Raw genomic sequence first — 21172 nt, forward strand, 5'->3', positions numbered from 1 at the left:
GAGGAAGCTATATACATGCCAACAAATGTATATGCATCTAATAGAAATAAATGAGCAGTTGGTTTATTAATTTGTAACATATAAAGAACTTTAAATATTTAGGTTACATACTCGTAGTGAAATAAACAAAATTAAATTCAAGTCACACACTTAATTAAAACAAACATTAAGATAATGAAATCAAACACATTTTGCATCTTAACAACTTATTGCGTGTTTTTTTATTCGTTGTCTCATATTTCCTTTGAACTTCTAATTGATTTTGAGTGATTCAATGAAGCTTTTTCCATCAGTGATGTCATTGCTTGAGAGAAAATTGAGAAAATCCCTGAAACTGCTTTCCTTATAATTTTTAGGATGTTCATCACTAATAAGTTTTTCAGCAGTTGCCATTTTCTCATCAATCCCCATGCTATGGAGACTTGCAATGGAAACCCTAGTCTTCTCATTGTTGACTGTAACCCTATGCACCATGCTTTTGTATAATCCATTGCTAAGTACCTCCACATGGTCGCCTACATGGACTTGGAGGGCCCCGTGTACATCAGGAACCAATCGCCATGTGCCATCTGTAGCATCCATGATCTCAAGTCCACATGAACTATGAAGAACTATGGTAATGCAACTGTAATCTGAATGAGGTGGCAACCCTAATACAAGATGTGGTTTAGGGCATTTTGGGTAGCAATTAACTGCTAGCACTTGCATTCCATCTTCTATTTTGCTTTCAAGATATTTTGGGCCTATCCCAAGGCTTTCAGTTATGGCTCCTATTATCTTAATTGCTAAAAGTCTTGTTTTCATAGCATAATCTCCCGTCTTTTCTCTACATATCCAAACATACTAAAAGTATTAGATGTGATATTGTCAAACATGATTAGAGGACAAAAATAGCAATTTATCATGTTTCTATTTGAAACATAAAATTATTTCCGTACTACATATAAAGTATCAATACATATACAATATAGAATGATGATACATATATGTTTTTCAACGTCGACGCTATATATGATCGACTATGATAGCTCAACACGTGTGCTACAAGTTCCGATAGATCTTAAAGTACATGATTTCTCAACTGTCGTCAAATAATAAATATTGTCGGTGGATGACAAGATATCGTTATTCACGTGATGAAAATATTAAACAAGATGAACCAATAGTCCAACACGTCATGTCAAAAACTTTTTTTGCATACGTATATTAACGAGCAAAATTGTCGTCACACATTTTAATGAGTTTCGACGTACACTTATGCATATGTATACAATTACAAATTGAAGCCTAGTTATTTTAAGGTTTATAAAATTCTCACAAATTAAAACTTACACAAAAAAATAGTTATAAGCTCATCAAAAGCATAATGTATATAAGCTATATGATCTTATAATTTGAAAATATATTACCTAGAAATTGGAAACCAAATATGATGAGTATAAAATTACACATATTCATAAATGTAAGGGTGTAGGTGATTCCACGTCCAAAAAAGGGAAAAATGGTAATTTTAGTGACGCTAAAATTATGTAGGGATACAAAGCTTACACTTTTAAGTAACAAGACTCAAACTCAAGACATTTGGATCATGAAATTTTTTTGGAGGGTTTCCTGTTTACTATTTTAGGGTCCAACTAGTTTTGGACTCAGGGTAAAAAGACGATATTAGACGCCCATGAAACTTGTGATGATGATCTCAATCAAGTGGGGTCTGTTGTAGAAGCTCAAAATAATTTGAATACTCACATAAATATGTTATAATGATATATTAAGTCAAGTGGAATCTGTTTCAGATAACGTAGGCTTGAATTTGGGTTAAGACAGTAACAAAATATATAAAAAGAAATTAAAATTTAAGATTTGTTAATCATATATAATTAAAAAAAAATACTTATTACTAATATATTATTTTCTATAACAATATTAATTATATAAGTGAACTCTCATTTGATCCATCAAATTAAATTTAATAAATTAAGTAACATCATTTTTGTTTTGCCATGGCCAATAAAAAACAGACTATTATATTAGAATCAGAAGTTACAAAAAAAAATGTTATATTTATTTTTGACGTCTAAGACAAAAACATTACATTTATTTGAAACAAAACTTGGTATATCTCTTTCAAAAAAGCAAAACTTGGTTCATTAATTTCTTCCATATCATCAATAAATAGAAAATCTTATAACCATAATCTCGGTCCATATTGTTGACATATATATGTTGTGTGTTTTATTGAATGCCTTTAATTTATTTTAAATGGTTAATTTTTTTATGAAAACGTGTATATTTATACTTTATATTTTAAAATGAATATATCTAACAACGGTGAATGTAAATATACACAAAGACAAATGAAATATATGTTAGGCAAGAGAGATGTTGCCTGTAGTCGGGTGGGTTACTAGGCCATTGTTCGATCCATTCACTCAGAGGATGAGCATACAGTTTAAGAAAAACTCTCCAGAACTGAATTTTGTCCTCTCCATCCTTTATGCTAGTCCCATAACGAACTGGTTTGTGGACGTCATTCGACATGTATTTTTCCTTCTCGTTTGTTGGTAAGTTAAAGAAGTTGAATGCAGTTTCTAATGCATCGTTGAGCACCATTTGTGGTATCCCATGGTTGATTATCTTTAGGAACAAAAAGATAATAATTTAAAAAGAAAACCCTTGCAAATAGATATACAAGACTATATTTGTCAAACTAATTGTTATATGATAAAAAATAACGTTTGATAAAACTAAATGATAACTAACTCAATTTAAAAATGACATATAGAAGATTGAGTGTTTTATGACTACTAGATAGTATACGCTCAATAAACTCATTGAAACGTGTAGTTTTTAGAAAGATGATTTATAAAGTATTTTTTTAGGTTTACAAACATGACAACCTAAAAAAATAAAAATAAAAACAAATCAATTGTGGCGTGCCAAAAATAACTTAATATGAGTATATGACATGAAAATCAAAAAATGGTGTTAAAAACTCACTTGAAAAAACCCAGTCTCGCGACAAGCATTTCCAATTTCTTTCACGATCATGGGTCGTTTCAGAGGATCATCAAGTCCCGCGAAGTCAATAATCACCACATCTGCAATTTCAGGGTTCAAACTAGCTCTATTTGTTGGTGAGATTTCATACGATTTAGGAACATTCAAAGAGCTTGTTTCTTGTGGTGTTTCACCTATGGGGAATGTCTTGTTCTTGTCATGATCACTACTCTCCATCTTAAAACCAAAATCAGAAGTGAATGAAAGAAAATTGTCTACGAGTAGAATGGGTTAATACTACGAAAAGAACTACATGGCTATTTATAGGTTTCTCAATGTGTTGAAGTTTTGGCATTCTAAATATAGATTTATCAATGATGCCATATATAGAAACATTACAAAGATGGTGACAATAGTATAAAGTTGTACTTCGTAGGATATGAACATTAAATATTTTTAATTAATGGGAATACTTCCAAAATCAACGAGTTCCCGGGGCCGATATCAAACAAGTTGTGTTAGGGGAGCATTGTATCCAACATTTTTTGTTTAATAGAACATTGTAGAATTATTCCAGAAGACATGGTTTTTTTATTTGTATTTATTTCGTCATTGTTTTTAAGTGGTATTTGAATTGTAAGTTCACTTGTCTGCAATTCATTTAACATGTATGAGTTACATAAAAGACATTTTAGTTAGACCTGACAATCCGTATCTACATGTCGTACAATCCGTATCTACATGTCGTATATACGTGTCAGATACAAATTTACACGACACGAATTCTAAAACATATCCTATCAAACACGTACACGACATGTAAAAAATTCATGTTACGCGTTACACGACATGAATACACACATTTTTAACTATGTTACATGAATTTAAACGAATAAAAATGTTTCACTTAAGACACGGATTTATTTATATGTGTCACGTGTCGACACTAAAAAACACAAATTTATATGAATATATGTTTTTATACGTGTCACGTGTCGATACAAATTTGTTCCGTGTCTATACGTGTTTAAACGAGTAAATTCACGAAATACGAATTTAAAAATGTATATCAATAAACATGAATTTTTAAAACACATACAAGAAAAAGTCGTACCATGTATCAAATTGACAGTCTAATTTTAGTCTTTGCATTTGTAGATCTTTTATTCAAAGGTATTTAGAGTTTTTAATATTTTACCAAAATATGTAGTTTAAAAAAAATGGACAAAAATGCAGATTTTTGTAAGTGATTTGTGTTTTATATGGTTGACAATTTAGTCTCAAAATGAATATATATGTTCAATAAATAACTATAATTAGCAAGGAATCAAGGAATCAATCATTAGCATCGGAAATCATAATGATCAACGGCTAAAGAAATAGATGTACACTTATATATTGAACGCATACACACCGGATTATACCAAAAAATTCACCTCTTTACCAAAAAACTCACATCTTTTTTTTTCGTTTAAATTCTTTTAGGCCATATTTTTCATCGAAAAAAAAATGAATATACTATTGTTTACGATTTTTCGTATTTTTTCTATAGATATTCATGTTGATATATAAAAATGATTTTTTTTTCGAAAAAAACTCACTTCATTTTGTTATTTTTTTCAATATTTAAGTTTATTTTTATCCAAAAAAAACTAATTATACCAAACATATTAATTTTTCGTACTCTATTAATAAACATTAGCACCGATAAATAAAAAAAAAAAAAAAACTCAATCAACGTAGATTCATAAGGTTAATCTAAACTGTAAATTCAGATTCACACTGTAAATCTAAACTGTAAATATTTCAATTTGTAACATTCACAATGTGAATTTGACTTACTATTTCAAATTGTTGATCATTCGCAAATTAACTTGGTCAAATTTACATATGAATCAAAATATATTCCATATAGTTTTATAATATTTTAACGTTTTCATTACTTATAAATTAGTTTTGTAAAATCAACAAATGAATTTATTCACATTGTGAATCTAACTTACTATTACTCACACTGTGAATCTAACCAGATTAACAATATAAATCTGAACAGGTTCACAATATGAATCTGAACTGAAATATCGATTTTGTTTTAACATCAATATAAATCTATGTTTAAAGAGTACCAAAAAGTATGAATTTTGATATATTTAATAATTTTTTTCTATATAAAAAAATAAACATTAACTTTTCAACAAACAAATAAAATGATGTGAGATTTTTGAAAAAAAAATCATTTTTTATATATCAATCTATATCAAAGAGGACAAAAGAATTACGAACAATGGTATATTCCAAGTTTTATTATTATTATTATTATTTTTTTTTATAAAAAAACATTGCCTATAAAAAGTTAAACTAAAAAACAAAAAGTGAATTTTGTTTCCGGTGCATGTGCGTCAATTGTAAAAGTTTACAACCATTGTTTTTGTCGTTGATCGCTATAAATTTCGATGTTTTGAATTGGTTCATTGATTCTTTGATTAACAATGATTATCTATTAAATTTTCGGTAAATACAATTACTACTAAGATATCTTAAATGTGTATTAGTAAAATCAGAATTGTTAATTTTTTTTAATAAGAAAAAAAAAATACCAACCCGCTTTTACATAATACATACGAAGCGGTTCCGAAGTGTTGGGGATTGGGATTTGAGTGGTTTTGTGCGCGTGGGGAAAGTTTTTTGGTGTATCTTATCCATTTTCTTTTGGTTGAGCAAATTGGTGCTTGTTAGCTCATTACCTAAAATTCCGTAAATTGCAAACGGCACCCCTCAACTTGATTCAGTTTTTCTTTGACCCGATCTTTACATATGTCACTTTCACGAGGGGTTACTTATTTTCTCTCACAACTTGACTCCCATCACATATCGGATCAGCAAATTTGTTCCGTTTTAGAATGTCGTCACTTAATGTTACTGATTTGTGGAAATCTTTGGTTGTGTTATTGATTCAATTTATAATTTTAGCATCGAATCAAATTGAGTTGTGTATCTTTATTTTTGTTAATTATTGATATAATGCCTTATCTAAGAACCACATAATTCTTCAAAGGTAACAATCGCAATACGAATATAAAACTACAAATAGGTAATCCAATTAATTTGGTCTCGTTAATACTAGTATTTGTGATGGCGGTAAAGGTGGTGGCAGGGAAGGTGGCGGTGACGGTGGTAATGGCGGAAGCAGAACCAAAACCAACAGAGGGTAAAATATATAAAGAAAAAATATAATAAAAATTAATAAAAGAATATGATTTCTTTTAGTTATTTCTTGGGTTTTTTTTTTTTTTTTTTTTTTTCAAAAATGGGTGCCAAAGAAAACTTAAGTGGGGCTAATTGTTCAATTACATAACAATTTTTTTTTGGGATAATGATTTTAAAAGGTAGTATATTTTTTGATTTGTACACATTTAATCACTGAGTTTTTTTCGTCCATATTTACCCTTTCAACTTGTTAAATTGTACACATTTAGTTTTTATGACCGGCTACTCTAGGTTAACCGGTAATAAAGACTTAATAGGGTAATATATTTATCATTTTGTACACATTTAGTCCTTAATATTTTTGTACACATTTAATCCTTAATATTTTTTTTTTTTTTTTGCAAAATAAGTCATTTTTGTTTTTTTATTCATCCAATACTTATGAATGATTTCTTTAGATTTTTCTCACGACACCTTATGTGAGATAAACATATGGTTGCGGGATAGTTTCAAGTGGTCCTGCTATATGTTGTAGACCAAGATACTTGGTGCGGGCCGTCTATAAGCTGTAGGCACGAAGACTCGAAAAGAGCGGTTGGATTAATGCGTCATACCAACAAACCATGAGTATTCCAGTCCGATTACTGATTGGACTTGTTGCATGTTGGCATTCCAGTCCGATGACTGGTTGGGCCAATGTATACCAATCTAATGAGTATGGGTCCGTTATGCACAACAATACGTTTGTTGTGTTGGGTATTTTGGGGGAAACTCACTAAACTCCGTGCTTTCCCAATTATTTATGTTTTTAGGTTCTATCGTTGGTCGTGGGAAAGCGAATGCATGGCTATACACACTCATCAACATTATTTAGGATTACACATTTTCTTATATTACTCTGATTTTCGATAAATGTATTTTGGAATAAACGTTTTTTCTTAATAATGGATTTATAATTATGGAGTTTTGCCTTATATAATTAATGAAATTTTTTGGTTGTGAAAATAAGACATTACACATAAACATCAACAGCCTCACACACTTCATCAATGATTGTCCCATGTAAGATGTCATAAGAAAAACCTAAAGAAAACATTCATAAGTACTGAATGTGTACAAAAACAAAAATGACTTATTTTGAAACAAAAAAATATTAAGGACTAAATATGTACAAAAATATTAAGGACTAAATGTGTACAAAATGAAAAATATATTACCCTATTAAAGAAAAAACATCATAAATGGTCCCTGTGTTTTCCCAGATTCTGAAGTTTAGTCCCCGTAGTTTAAAAATCTCATAGTTGGTCCCTATGCTTTCAAAACTTTTGACAGGTGGTCCTTATCCCTCACACCGTTAGAATCCCACCATTAACCCTTATTTCATTAAAATAATATAAGGGTAAATCGGTCTTTTCACCTGTGCCCTCTTCTTTATAACCAAATGCATGTCTATATTGGTCTAACCCTTCTCGCACCCACCGTCTTCTACTCTCACTCTACTGCTCACTCTACTGTGCATTGAATTCCAAAACGATTTCTGCGAGTGTCGAAGATGGCGATTTGTAGATGTGGAATGGAAACAACGAAGTTGACCTCATGGACGGATCGTAACCCAGGAAGGCAATTTTTGCATTGTTCAAGATGTGGGTTCGTAAGGTGGGTTGACCCTCCGATGTGTGCAAGGGCATTGGTGGTGATTCCAGGTTTAATAAGATCAATGAATCGATTGTAAGAGAGGGTTGCAATTGCAAGTGCAGAACTGTGGAACTACCGGCTTATGTTGTTCTGTTCATGGATGATTTTTTTTTTGGTTTTATTTTAACTAGTAAGGATTTGGATGGTAATAGGATGGGGGTTTTTGGTTTCTTTGTACGCATCTAACTAGTTCAGGGGGTTTTGGATATTGATGGAATGGGTATTTTTGGTTTCATTTTGTTGTATGAAGTGTAACACATTAAGTTAACGGAAATGATGATTATGTATTTTGTTATAAATCTGTGGTTTTGATGTTCATTTTCGTATGATGCATTGTTATAACTGCATCTTGCAAATGGTTAGGAATGGTATTTCAAATCTACATTGTTATACATGCATCTTCTTGAGAAAGTTTTGGAGAGGGTAATTCATAAGCAAAATGTTGATAAAATCATTACAAAATGTTGATAAAATCATTACAAGTCTGTGTTTAACCCATACAAACATGAGACTTACTTTCAACATACTTACTGATGGAATGTCTTAACCCATACAAACATTACAAAAGACCTAATTACCATAATTTAAACAACCAAACCATAATTTATGTTTCAAAAGACCTAACTACCAAACATCCAACTAACTACTTAACATATTTCCTAAATTACCCTTTCCCTTTCCTTGTGTCTTACCCTTTGCCTGTGTCTTCCCTTTTCCCTGTGTCTTCCCCTTTGATCCAACTTCACTAATGCCTCCCTGCCCTTTACATGTTCTTGAATTGTGCCCCTTGTTATGACACTTTGAACAAGTGACTGCAATAAATTTCCTGCTCAATTTAGTGGTTTGGCTGTTGGGCTCATCAACACCTCTCCTTCTCTTCTTTTTTGGCCTCCCAACCTACACATATGCATTTATTATATTTAAAACATTAACATACATGCTGGCATTAAAAGTACATATCTAGCCTAGTTGACATAACAACCTGTGTGGATGTTTTGGTGGAGTTAAAGTGAATGGACAATCACTTTTTGGCCACATTGAACGACCATTTATTGGATCAATTTTGTTCGGATACATGGCTCTCCATGTTGATAACTTATAGCAAGGATGGACCCAATCCTCAACATCAGGGGCATCTTCTCCATTTTCAATTTTGTTCCATATAGCAGAAACAGCATGCCTACATGGAAAACCTGTAATCTCCCCGAACCTACAAGTGCAACTTCTTTCATTTAGGTTCACCACATACTGATCCTGCCATGTGCTTGCAACTTGGTACTTTCCTGCCCCATTATACTTAGCTGCATACTTTGCTGCTTGAGTCTTAATCTCCTCTAAAATTATAGTTGCAGTAGTACTTAGTTCCCCTTGACACTTATCTATTTCCTTTTGCACAACACACAATCTCTTCATGAGATACTCTCTAATATACTCTAAGTAGGTGATGATTGGTTTATCCCTACCTTCCTCTATCTTAGCATTGAATACCTCACAAAGATTATTCAACAAACAATCAGTGTGTGCCCTACCTGTGAAAACCATATTCAAAAAGAGAAATTACAAATTTTATATTAAAACATAAAACTCAACAACTTCTAAATGACATACCACTGAAGTGAGATTTAGACCATGTCTCTGTGGGAATCTTACACAACCAAGCATGAGCTTCATCATTTATTTTCTTCAACTGATCCATTGCATATTTAAAGTGATTTACTGTTGTTGCTCTACCACATTCCCAAACCAAGTCACTCAACTCTTTTCCTTTCCATTGTTTCTTCAAATTCTCCTGAATATGCCTCAAACAAAACCTATGTTCTGCATTGGGAAATACCTTTGCAACTGCTGGTATTATCCCCTTAACAAATGCAAATTCAGTCAGTTTCATTTATAAAATTAGAAAATAAGCTACACTATCATGAGAAATAATTAGGTATAACATACCTTTTGTCTATCAGAAATGAAGGTAAAATTTGAATTTTCTCCCAATTCTAAGTCTTCTCCTAACAGTTCCATGAACCAGGTCCAAGAACTAGTTGTCTCAGCCTCTACCACTGCATATGCTACAGGGTATATTCCATTATTTGAGTCTAGACCCACAGCAGTTAGTACCTGCCTAGGATATGGGCCTTTCAAGAATGTACCATCAACTCCTAGGAAATCCCTTAACCCAGCTTTGAATCCCAACTTCAATGCACCTAGACATACATATATTCTTCTAAAAGTTCTTGTAGTAGTCGACAATGATGGTTCAGGATACACATCTATCCTAACAGTTGAACCAGGATTTGTGTTTAGCAGTTCCAAAGCATAATCCCTCAGATACCCATATTGAAGTTGGTAGTCCCCACTAATCACACATTCAACCATTTGCTTTGCCCTACCAACCTTTTGAACTGACATACCAAGCTCCAACTTCTTACACAACTCCTCGTGTAAAGCTTTGATTGGATTTTAGGGTTACTTTGAATTTGTGGAACAATTAAGTTTGCTAAATATTTGGAAGTACAAGCTTTAACTGATCTTGTCTGCAAACATTTATGGACTTCATGTACTGTTTTCACCAACCAATCTGTATTCTCATCTGGCCTCGAGATTTGGATTGCCCAACGACATTTTCCTTTTTTACTAATCACATTTTTGCCCTTGCACTTTACCTTACTTCTAGTTGATGGCCCACCACATTGAACTTTTTCAGTAGATTGTCCCTTGCACTTTACCTTACTTCTTGTTGATGGCCCACCACATTGAACTGTTTTAGTAGATTGGCCCACAACACCTCCACATTTGACTCTTATCCTGATTTTATCATTTTTTGCTAAGTATAGGGACCTCCTTGTATTTACAGCATGTGCATGCATGTAGTCCACAACTTCCTTCTTTGTTTTGAAACACTGCCCCACCCTATATGGTTTTAAATGGATCTCCCCATGTGAGCATGGAGTTGACCTACTCAACTCCTTAAGCATTTTTGTCCTTTCATCTTCATTAAATCTTGCATACTGATAATCATCACTTTGAATAACTTCCAACTCTTCATCAACTATGTCATTACCTATACTTTCAGTTTGCTTGTTTAAAATTCCATGTTCATCTACATCCACATGACTTTGGAATTCACTCATGTCTACATCCACATCAAATTGCATGTTAGACTCATATACAATGTAGTCACTATCATCAGAATCATCTGCACTATAATCAAAACCATCTTCATTCTCACTATAGAAAGCATCTCCACTATCATCACTTACCATGCCCTCTAGAATTTCCATTTCTACTTGATTGTCTTCACCATTCGGTACACTGTACTCAGCATCAAATTCAGCATAAGTTGAATAATCATCTGTAAATGCTTCAAATTCATCGAGTCTTACACTTTGTTGTCCATCAATATCTTCAGAAATTGGTTCCTCTGCAAGATTGCCTAAATTGCTCTTACACACTTCTTCTATGTGGCCCATGATCAATCCTTCATTCACATCAATGACATTACTTCATTGGCTAACTTGAGACATAACATATGGAACAATAGTCTTTGAATGATCCTGACTTTCATCCATACCTATTACCTGTGACTGGTCAACAACATGGTTGGCAAGGGGGTCTAACTCAAGCTTTTTACTACACGATCCTACTTCTCTTCTACAAGGTTTTTTTCTATTAAGTTCCGGTGACACACTCTCAGGTTCCAGTTCCTCGATAACAACTTTGGAAGGAGACTTAAAATAACTAGCTACCCTAGTCTGACCAATTTCAATATAGACCTTTACAAGTTTGTGCTTAGGGACATACGAAACCAATTTAAGAACATCTTGGTCATTCCCTAAAGGCAATAATCCATAGTCTAAGGGAAATTCAGGGATACAGAAATGGTAGTAAAGCGTTTGTTCACCTTTGTACCCTAATTCTCGAACCATGTCATCGAGTTCATGGACTGAAAATAAATCAGTGTCAACGTCATCTACGTATGATACACTACCATCGACGTATTTCCTTCCAGGTGACTTGGTGAAGACACCACTATAGTGTATCTTCAACGTGAAATAGTTATCATATCCCTCTACAAACACAAAAATAGAAAGGATAAAGAAGATGATTTATCTTCACAAATACATTCAAGGAAAACAAAAACTTCAATTTTTTTTTTTATGAAAAATCTTACCATATCTCGATTGCAAGTCCTTCAAGCACACATTTTTTTCACGCAAACACCATATTGACAGAACCATTGTCCTTTGGTGTTGTGTAAACCCTAAACCCCAATTTCGATTCGAGGATAAGAGTGATCTGTTAAAGACGAAGTCACTATGCTCTTGGGAGATGAAGAGTGTTTGGGAGAAGAAGACAGTGGCATAATCATTTCCCTCAATAAAGAAGAGGGCACAGGTGAAAAGACTGATTTACCCTTATATTATTTTAATGAAATAAGGGTTAACGGTGGGATTCTAACGGTGTGAGGGATAAGGACCATCTGTCAAAAGTTTTTTAAAGCATAGGGACCAACTATGAGATTTTTAAACTACGAGGACTAAACTTCAGAATCTGGGAAAACACAGGGACCATTTATGATGTTTTTTCCCTATTAAATCATTTTTCCATGCTAACCTGGAGTAACCGGTCATAAGGACTGAATGTGTACAGTTCAACAAGTTTAAGGGGTAAATGTGGACGAAAAAAAACTTAGTGACTAAATGTGTACAAATCGAAAAATATATCACTCTTTTAAGTCATTATCCTTTTTTTTTTTTGCTAAAAGTTTCTATGTGAGCTATTTTAAGTGGGACCATACACCCCACTTGTAATGCACTAAATCTGCCACTAGGTGGAGGTGGCGGAGTATGGATGTGGTTAGGGGCGGATGCAGAAATACATAGTAAGTGTTGCCGATACAAAATAAGTATTGTCGATATATGAAAATAGGTAAAAATATCGAATTTTTTTACAACGCGGACAGAAAAAATAAGTGTTGTCGGTGCCATACCGGGACCTACCTAAAACCACCTGTGGATGTGGTCTGATGTGACACAAAATCTCTTAGCTTGATTAACTATACTCTTGAAGTCACAAAACATTTATATGTGATCTTTGAATGGTATGACTCAACTTACTTTTTCAATGTACGCATTTATCCAATCATATTTGATTACAACATTTAAAAATACTAGTGTATTCTTATTTTGTAGTATAATGTTCTATTGTGTTTTGGTTGGACCTTATTCCAACAAAACTTACTCTTCATTCAATAATGAAGTCAAAATACAATTATAATTCGTAATTATATCTATCTGTTTTAAATTCAGCATCTTATGTATATTTTTACATAAAAAATCTTCTTCTAAACTGATTAACTCATATATATTCTCTTAGTTCTTCGTAAGTACTCTTAGAATGTTCTTATAGTCATCTAATGACTTACTCATATATCTAATTAGCGTTTTATGATATGTTCATAGAATGATCATATACCTAGTCTTGTGCATAGTATGACATAATGATGGATTCATTTGTCAAAGCAAATAAAATATAAATAATTTTATCTAGCTTCAAACCTATGTTATATGTCCTTTTGAGGCAAACTACAAATGGTGTCATGTGTCAATCCCAAGAGTCCTCTAAAAGCATCTTGTATCTTGATCTCTTTTAGGATATCGTCAATATATGCATAAATATTTTAAAACTTTAACATTCTTCTTTATATATCTACATAGATTTTACATTCCAAGAATGTATATTGTCTCTCATAAGTCTTTCACCTTAGAAACACGTTCCGACTCAAGGCAAAAGAACCTTGCATAGTCAGAATGTAATCTCTTATGATTAAGTATGTCTCATTGATACAAAATTAGGAATATCACTATTGCTCCTATTAGTTCTTAGTAAACACAAATGTTATCTTAATTATAATATAAAAGCATACCTTATGTGTTCATATTAAAATGATGATTCCATCTTTGATATGTTGCTTTATATCAAAAAATGGATCTTGAGGCTTACATACTTTGTTAGGATAACATGGATTAAGAAAACCTCCAGGTTAAGCTATGTATAGACATCTTCAAGTAGGTGTCTATTAAGGAAATTAGTTTTCTTGAAATGCATTTGCCATATCTCATAATCAAAATATATAGTTATGATAAATAATATCTTTGTTGATTTAATCATAGCTACTTGAGGAAATGGTTGATCATAGTCATTAAAATGAGTGTGATTAAAGCCTTTAACGACAAGTCTTGCTAAATGTGTATAGATCTCCATGTATGTATTATTTCTAAACTGAATTACTTACTCCTTCTAGCCTTGTTATAAGGAGTAAGATTCAACAAGTACACTTTTGATTATTATAAATGGATTACATCTCAATGTTTATGACTCGAAGTTATTTATCAGGTTCAAGATCTGATATTACATTTTGGTAGTTGATGGATTTTTACGAAATCATCAACAAAAATTCATCAATGAGAGATTTTTTATTTCTCATGTTATAGATGATTTCTACTATATATGCGAATAGTTTGTGTTTTTGAATAACTATTATTCATTTCAACAATTCCTTGTTGAAACTAGTGCCAACCTTTTCTACACTAGTCTATGGTTCTTGAGCTACTTCAAGTTCCATGTGCCTCCTAATTGCTTTGTCATTAGAAGTTTGATTTCTGATAACTTAACTTTCAGAGGAATACAAAACTTATTCTTGGTGTGATTGTATAAAATAATCTAAGCAACCTTTTAGAATATTCCACAAATATTTTTGCGACATCCCCATTTTCACGGCTAGAAAAGACCGATTTTGTTTATGCTTTATAAAAAGCAGAGTATCTCTTTCAATAAAAACGTTGCGGAATTTGTTCCCAAAAAAACATGATAATTTCATTATCAGAGCATTTCCGAAGAAATGTTTTTTTTATTCCTTTTAAAACATTTGGGATGTCATCGTCAATACAGAAACATAAGCATAAACAGAACTTACATTCATTTACACTAGTGATCTATATCTCCTTAATCTCTTATTGTAATGTAACTTCACATCGTCACCTATGATACAAGTAAACTGAGTAGGTCAGGTTGGGAAACCTGGTGAGTACATAGGGTTTTCAATCCACAATAATATAATTATTATGTTTAATCATCAAACAGTAAACCCAATTACCCATCCTTATTATCTTCTTTATTCCTAAGTACCTTCCCTATGGATTTATCCTAAGGGTCGTCTCCTACATCATATTTACCTCTCATCTCCTTACATCGCATTTCCTTATATGTTTGTTCCTAAGGACTCTCCTTAAGGATTATCGCCTATATCGCATAGACAATATTGATTAAGGGATTACTCCTTTAATACGTGCCCAACAAGGGTTAGGGTATCATCACATGAATACGTAGTTACAACATCGCTTGAACTCGTAATTCATAGTAAGGGGTCAGAGTATCATCGCATGAATATGTAGTTACAACATCGTCTGAACTCGTAATTCATCACCTACAGGTTATGAGCCTGCTGGTGTTTCCACGGGGTTGTCTATAATAGTCCGTAGTCGCCATCTATACTCTGGTAGATGACTACATCTCCAAATTGCCAGACAAGGTTATAGTATCTTTCATCCTACATCACCGATTCATCATCTATCCTCACCTAATTATCATCACTTACCTCTCATCATTTTATTTCATCACACATCAACTATTTCATATACCCATGTTTTATCCCAACATATTTGTAGATATAAAATAAATATATAGTTTAAATCATTTAAAACATTTATAAAATCATTCATCCAACATAGACAACAAGTATCCAGATAATATGCATACATGACACGTAATTTATATAAAATACTTCATATCTGTATGTAAGATGAAAATAACTATGCACTCACAACACGTAATTTATATTAAATATTTCATATATATGTGTGTAAGATGAAAGGGACCATACACTCACATCACGTAATTTATATTAAATACTTCATATCTATATATAAGATGAAAGGGACCATGCACTCACTTGTTAAAGTGATGATTCCAAACTCGGACAGCGCTTCGCTTCTTAACAATATATTTTCCTTCGACGAACCCAAGTATTATTACCACTAGATTTTAGTCTAATATTTACTGTGACTAATTATTTGTCTTAGTATTATTATCATTATTATATGCGTTTAAATAAAATTTTCAACAACTATGTACAGACAGGGGACATACATAAAACACTGGAGGGCAGGACCATTTTGGGATATAACACTTCTAAAATCCAACAACCCTATGCGGCCCTTTAAACTAGATTCCCCGTACCGCGAGTGGTTAAAAAGATATTATAGCGACACTTATATAACTCATAATAATAGATCAAATAGTTATTATAAGGTCCTAATAACATTACTATATTTTAAATAAAAGCCATATTAGAAATAGTGTAGGCGTAGCTCACTTACAACGAGTTTTTATTAAAAAAAAAACCAGGCTTCGTTAGAATTGTAGCATAACCATAGACACAAGCTTGTAAGTCTTCCATGCAATGAAGCTTATAAACCTCGTTGAGTTTGGTCTCTCTACCAATGTGGGACTCATTCCCACATTCCTCTCTTTTGCTAAACTTATTCTCAAATACCCATCTTTGAGTATCGATATCTCATTCACTTATACTCTATTTTCGACATATAATATATCGTTTCGAAGTCCTCATGGAGGAGAACACAACCCCACTCAAAGTTCATTATATATACAACATATGTATATATTTATATATGTCCAAAGTTAGTAAAAAATATAAATATTTTTACTAAATTTCCAACAATCCCCCACATGAATGGAGATCGATCTCTGCACAACCAATTTCCAGACGAAATTTTCAACAGTTGAATCATGCATAGGATAGGTAGGTATTACCTTTTGAACCTTCCCTTAAGAAGTTACACTTAATCTCCTAGCAGTTAGTAGATCTCGATATCTTTGAACTAAGCTGCCATTTATGTAGACGACAATGTAAATCTCACAGGACTCTCCCTGACAAGGTCATATCCTCATAGACGTGTTCGTTTTGGTCATGAACACTAACCTGGTTCTGCAAGAGCTTTAGGAATTTTTGCCCCTATAATTCCCTTCAAAGCGACCCCACTTCTCTCGAACATAGGTGATTCCAAGAATCATTAAAAACCATATGTTTAGCCTAATTTTGTCACTACATAAAGGAATGGACTAGGAAGAAATATTAACTCCCACCATAGTGACCTGCCCCACTCATACAATTATCTTTCGTTAACACTAATTTACTATCTTTTAAGGATTTCCAACGATCCTAATGTGTTTTAATTAGGATTATCTTTTGTTAATCCTAATTTACTATCTTTTAAGGGGTTCTAACGATCATAACATATTTTAATTAGGCTTATCTTTCGTTAACCCTAATTTACTATATTTTAAGGATTTCTAATGAGCCTAACGTATTTTAATTACCATACCAGGCATCCCTAATGGTAATCTAAGCTCTAAGGCAATTTTTAATCTATTAACATGAGCCTCTATAATCGACGCTAAGACCGTAAATGTACCCCTAATCACAATGCTTCATCGGACGTCGAATAGTAACTTATATGGAAGGTATCCTGTCGAGATTTTAGCTAACAATCGCAGGTGGGGTCGTCATGGCCCCATATAGATCTATACATAACTTCTTAGCCCTCTTAGGATTAACGATTACAGGTATTGGGTACATGCCAAATTAATCAGGGTTTTTGGATGAATTACCAACTCGCTAACACATTAACCCTAGGCTTGTATATTTTATCTTTTAATATTTGATCTTTATCAAAATTACCCCTATATATATACACACACACACACACACACATCACACTATCTTTCTATATACCTCTTCCGGGTATATATCATCAAATGATTTTTGATGTATGTATATATGTGTATATATATATATGTGTGTGTGTGTGTGTATGTGTGTGTGTATGATAATTATATTTATGATCTCATAATTATAAGATGTATATATAAATCGTCATATATATATATATACACCCTAATTATGGTTATTTTATCAAGATATTTAGGCAACGTAATAACTAAATACAATGTATATCCTAAATCTTGTCTAGCAAAACTCCTATGGACTAAGGTTTCCTAGGGATTTGGCCATTATAATATCTATGTAATACCTACTCCTAGATTATATGGCAGCATATTCTTTAGACACAGATCATAGCTTAAATCTAGGCATAGTATCTATAATTATACTATCCTAAGGCATCTAGCTTATTATAAAATGACTTACTATTTATAAAATAATTATTTTTATAAAAACATTTGTTAAGCATGTATTCCCCCCCGGTGGGTGCGCGCGTCTGAAAACATTTTAAAACGGTAAAATAGGGGTCGTGAACTCACTCTAGGGTTTGAAACCGCTGATGTAGGGTAGAGAGGAGCTCGGACTCTGGTGATCGCTCCACAAGGTAACACACGGACCAGAGAGAAAGAGAGGAGTGTTTTGAAGGTGTGTTGGACTAAATGGTGCAACCTCTATTTATAGCCCAGTTTTGGGGTGCGCATCGCGCCTTTACTATGTGTGTGTGCATTTGAACTCCTTGACTCCACAAGAAGTTGCCACGTTTCCCCACCCTACTCAGCCACATCACTCGCAATCTGGTCAAATCCGATGTCAGGTGCGTGGCGCGTGGTGGTGCGCACATGACTTTCATTTTCGAGCCTAGCGGGGGTAAGAATTAATGATTTTATAAAAATCATAACTTAATCATACAGATCCATTTTCGACAAACTTTCTCCTAAAGTTTATATCTCGAGGAATACTACAAAACTCCTTTTTGCAGTTTTAGTCAAAACTCAACCAATCTCTAAGTACCGTTTCAACATAATTAATTTTAACTATGCTATTGATTTCTATTTTTATAAAATCCATAACTATGTCCTCTAAAGTTGGATTTTTATGCATCCTATATCCTTGAGATCATGTTAACAAGTACTATCCAAGTATATTAACCAAATCGGGAAGATGTCACAACTTTTTGATCACTAATTTTTAGAGCATAATAGATGATTTTTAACAAATAGATGTAACTGCATATCTGATTCTTACTATCTTAAATATCGAACATTAAAATGCTTTCTATAGCATTTAGTTTCACATTATTTCCTAATGGTGACTAGTGAAGGAATTTCTCAGGGTTGTCACAGTGTCCCCCTGTTTAGGAAATTTCGTATCGAAAATTTACCTTGTCAATGGATTTTTTTTAGAGCAAGTGAGGGTACTTGTTCTTCATTTGGTATTCTCTTTCCCATGTATACTCTGGTCCTTGCTTAGAGTTCCATCATACCTTAACTATGGGAATTCGACTCTGCTTGAGTCATTTGTAGCAACCATTTGAAGGTAAAAAGCTATTACGTTGATCTTTCTTTGGTTAGATCTCTCCATTCAAGAGATTAGGGCCTTTTTAGCCTATTTTGGACCTATCTTTGGATGTTGGGAATGAATTAAAGTTGTAACTTCAGATATGAACTCTTTTAGGCCCTTATAGTCATAAAGTTATCGACTTTATCAAGCTTTGGCCCTTCCTCATGCCCTAAACGTATTATCAAGTATGGTTTTATCATTTTAGCCTCTTGAAGCCTTGCATGCACGTAAAGTTTGCAACTTTATGTGGAAATTACACCCTAGGGGACTGGAACTGTAATTTAGAGCTTTAGATTCGACTAAAAAGGGTTGAATAGGTTTAGACTGGGGAAAACTCGACGACTTGCCCTAGCAACTCGACGATTTGGATCGAGTTACCCCGCTTTTTGGAAACTAAAGGAACTCGACAAGTAGATGGGACAACTCGATGAGTTGGCTAGGGTTTTCCCAGGTCTTCTGAACATTGAAGGAACTCGACGAGTTGCGAGATGCACTTGACAAGTTGTGGTCAACATGGACTGTTGACCTTGACTTTTGACTTTGACTTTAACCATGGTTGACCAAGTTTGAATTTGAGGGTATTTTTGGTATTTTAGGATTTTGATAAAGCTAATCACATGATGGTTGTAGACATTTGAGTTGGAGCTGGAAGTTAGGACTTATCTTATCCGTTCAGCATTTATTGAGAGATGAGTCTTCTCGCCATACCAATGGGTCCAAGGCACCAAGGACGGCCCATTACATGATATGTGGATTGTTAGTTGATTATGTGATATTTCAGTATGACATTTGTATGGAAGTCTACTGGGGGGGTGGTTCCCGTTGAAGTAGATTAAGATCATGAGGAGGTTCCTATGGCATTTGGTATAAGTCCTTGGAGGGTTTCCATAGCTTCCTAGTATGTTACATGTTTAGCTCGTATGTTATTTCTATGGTTAGTGAAGACCGTGTTGAGGTTCCCACGGCAGGTAGCCAAGACCATGTGGGGGTTCCAATGGCAGTTAGCAAAGACCATGTGGGGGTTTCCCATGGCAGATAGTTAAGACCACATGGGGTTTCCAGTGACACTTGATATAAGACCCTAGAAGGTTCCATAACATCCTTATATGTGTGTATGCATGGCTTATGTATTATGTGTAGCTTATAGAGATATTATGGTTTATATGATTATGTGGATTGTGTGGGGTATGCTCTGGGGAACTCACTAAGCATTAGCTTACAATTTGTTGTTTGTTTCAGGTACTTCAAAGCCTAAGGACAAGGGCCCGGCTTGATGGCGCAGCGTGCACACTCTCCGACAATTTTTTTGGAACACTCTGATATATTGAATAAAATATTTGATGTTATGAATTTTGAAAAGAATTATTATTGATATTTCACAGTTATGGGAATGTTTTGGTTATCTAAAAATGAAAATTTTATTTGAAAATTTTGGAATGTTACAAGTTGGTATCAGAGCCTTGGTTTGAGGGGTTCGGACACACTCTCGGGTATGTCAAGACTCAAACTAAGGAAATGGTAAAATTGTTTTCAAAAAATCAAAGTTAAAACTTATTAAATTGGAAAAAGGAGAGTGCAATGTACGTAATAGGTGTAGCTCTAGTAAGTAGTTCCCTAATATGTTCACCATGCTATATTGATATTTGGATTATGATAATCGTATGAATCTTGCTATGTGTATGCTTTCAAAATCGTATACAGTTAGGGTCTTATAGCCTCAGAATGATTGATCTGGCCTTATTTCCTGCTCTTTGTCTGGGTGTGGTCTTAGGGTAGAGTCTGTTATTCGAAAGTCTAATTGATCCTGTTTTGTGTATAATTTTCATGCATAAGGAAACCTGTTATGATTGAGTTCTT

The 21172-nt window shown here is 33.3% G+C and overlaps 1 protein-coding gene across 1 annotated transcript; it reads right to left on the reverse strand.

The window, feature by feature from the left end:
• Positions 1-252: 252 nt before the first annotated feature.
• On the reverse strand, positions 253-3234 carry KUOX1 (KAR-UP oxidoreductase 1). Its single transcript, XM_078974732.1, has 3 exons — positions 2998-3234; positions 2387-2634; positions 253-826 (listed from the first exon to the last, which is right to left on the reverse strand). The coding sequence occupies exons 1-3, from the start codon at positions 3232-3234 to the stop codon at positions 253-255; spliced, it is 1059 nt and encodes a 352-aa protein (XP_078830858.1).
• Positions 3235-21172: the final 17938 nt, after the last annotated feature.

This window comes from Lactuca saligna, chromosome 9 (genome assembly GCF_052625555.1).
Source record: "Lactuca saligna cultivar CGN05327 chromosome 9, ASM5262555v1, whole genome shotgun sequence".
NCBI lineage: Eukaryota > Viridiplantae > Streptophyta > Magnoliopsida > Asterales > Asteraceae > Lactuca > Lactuca saligna.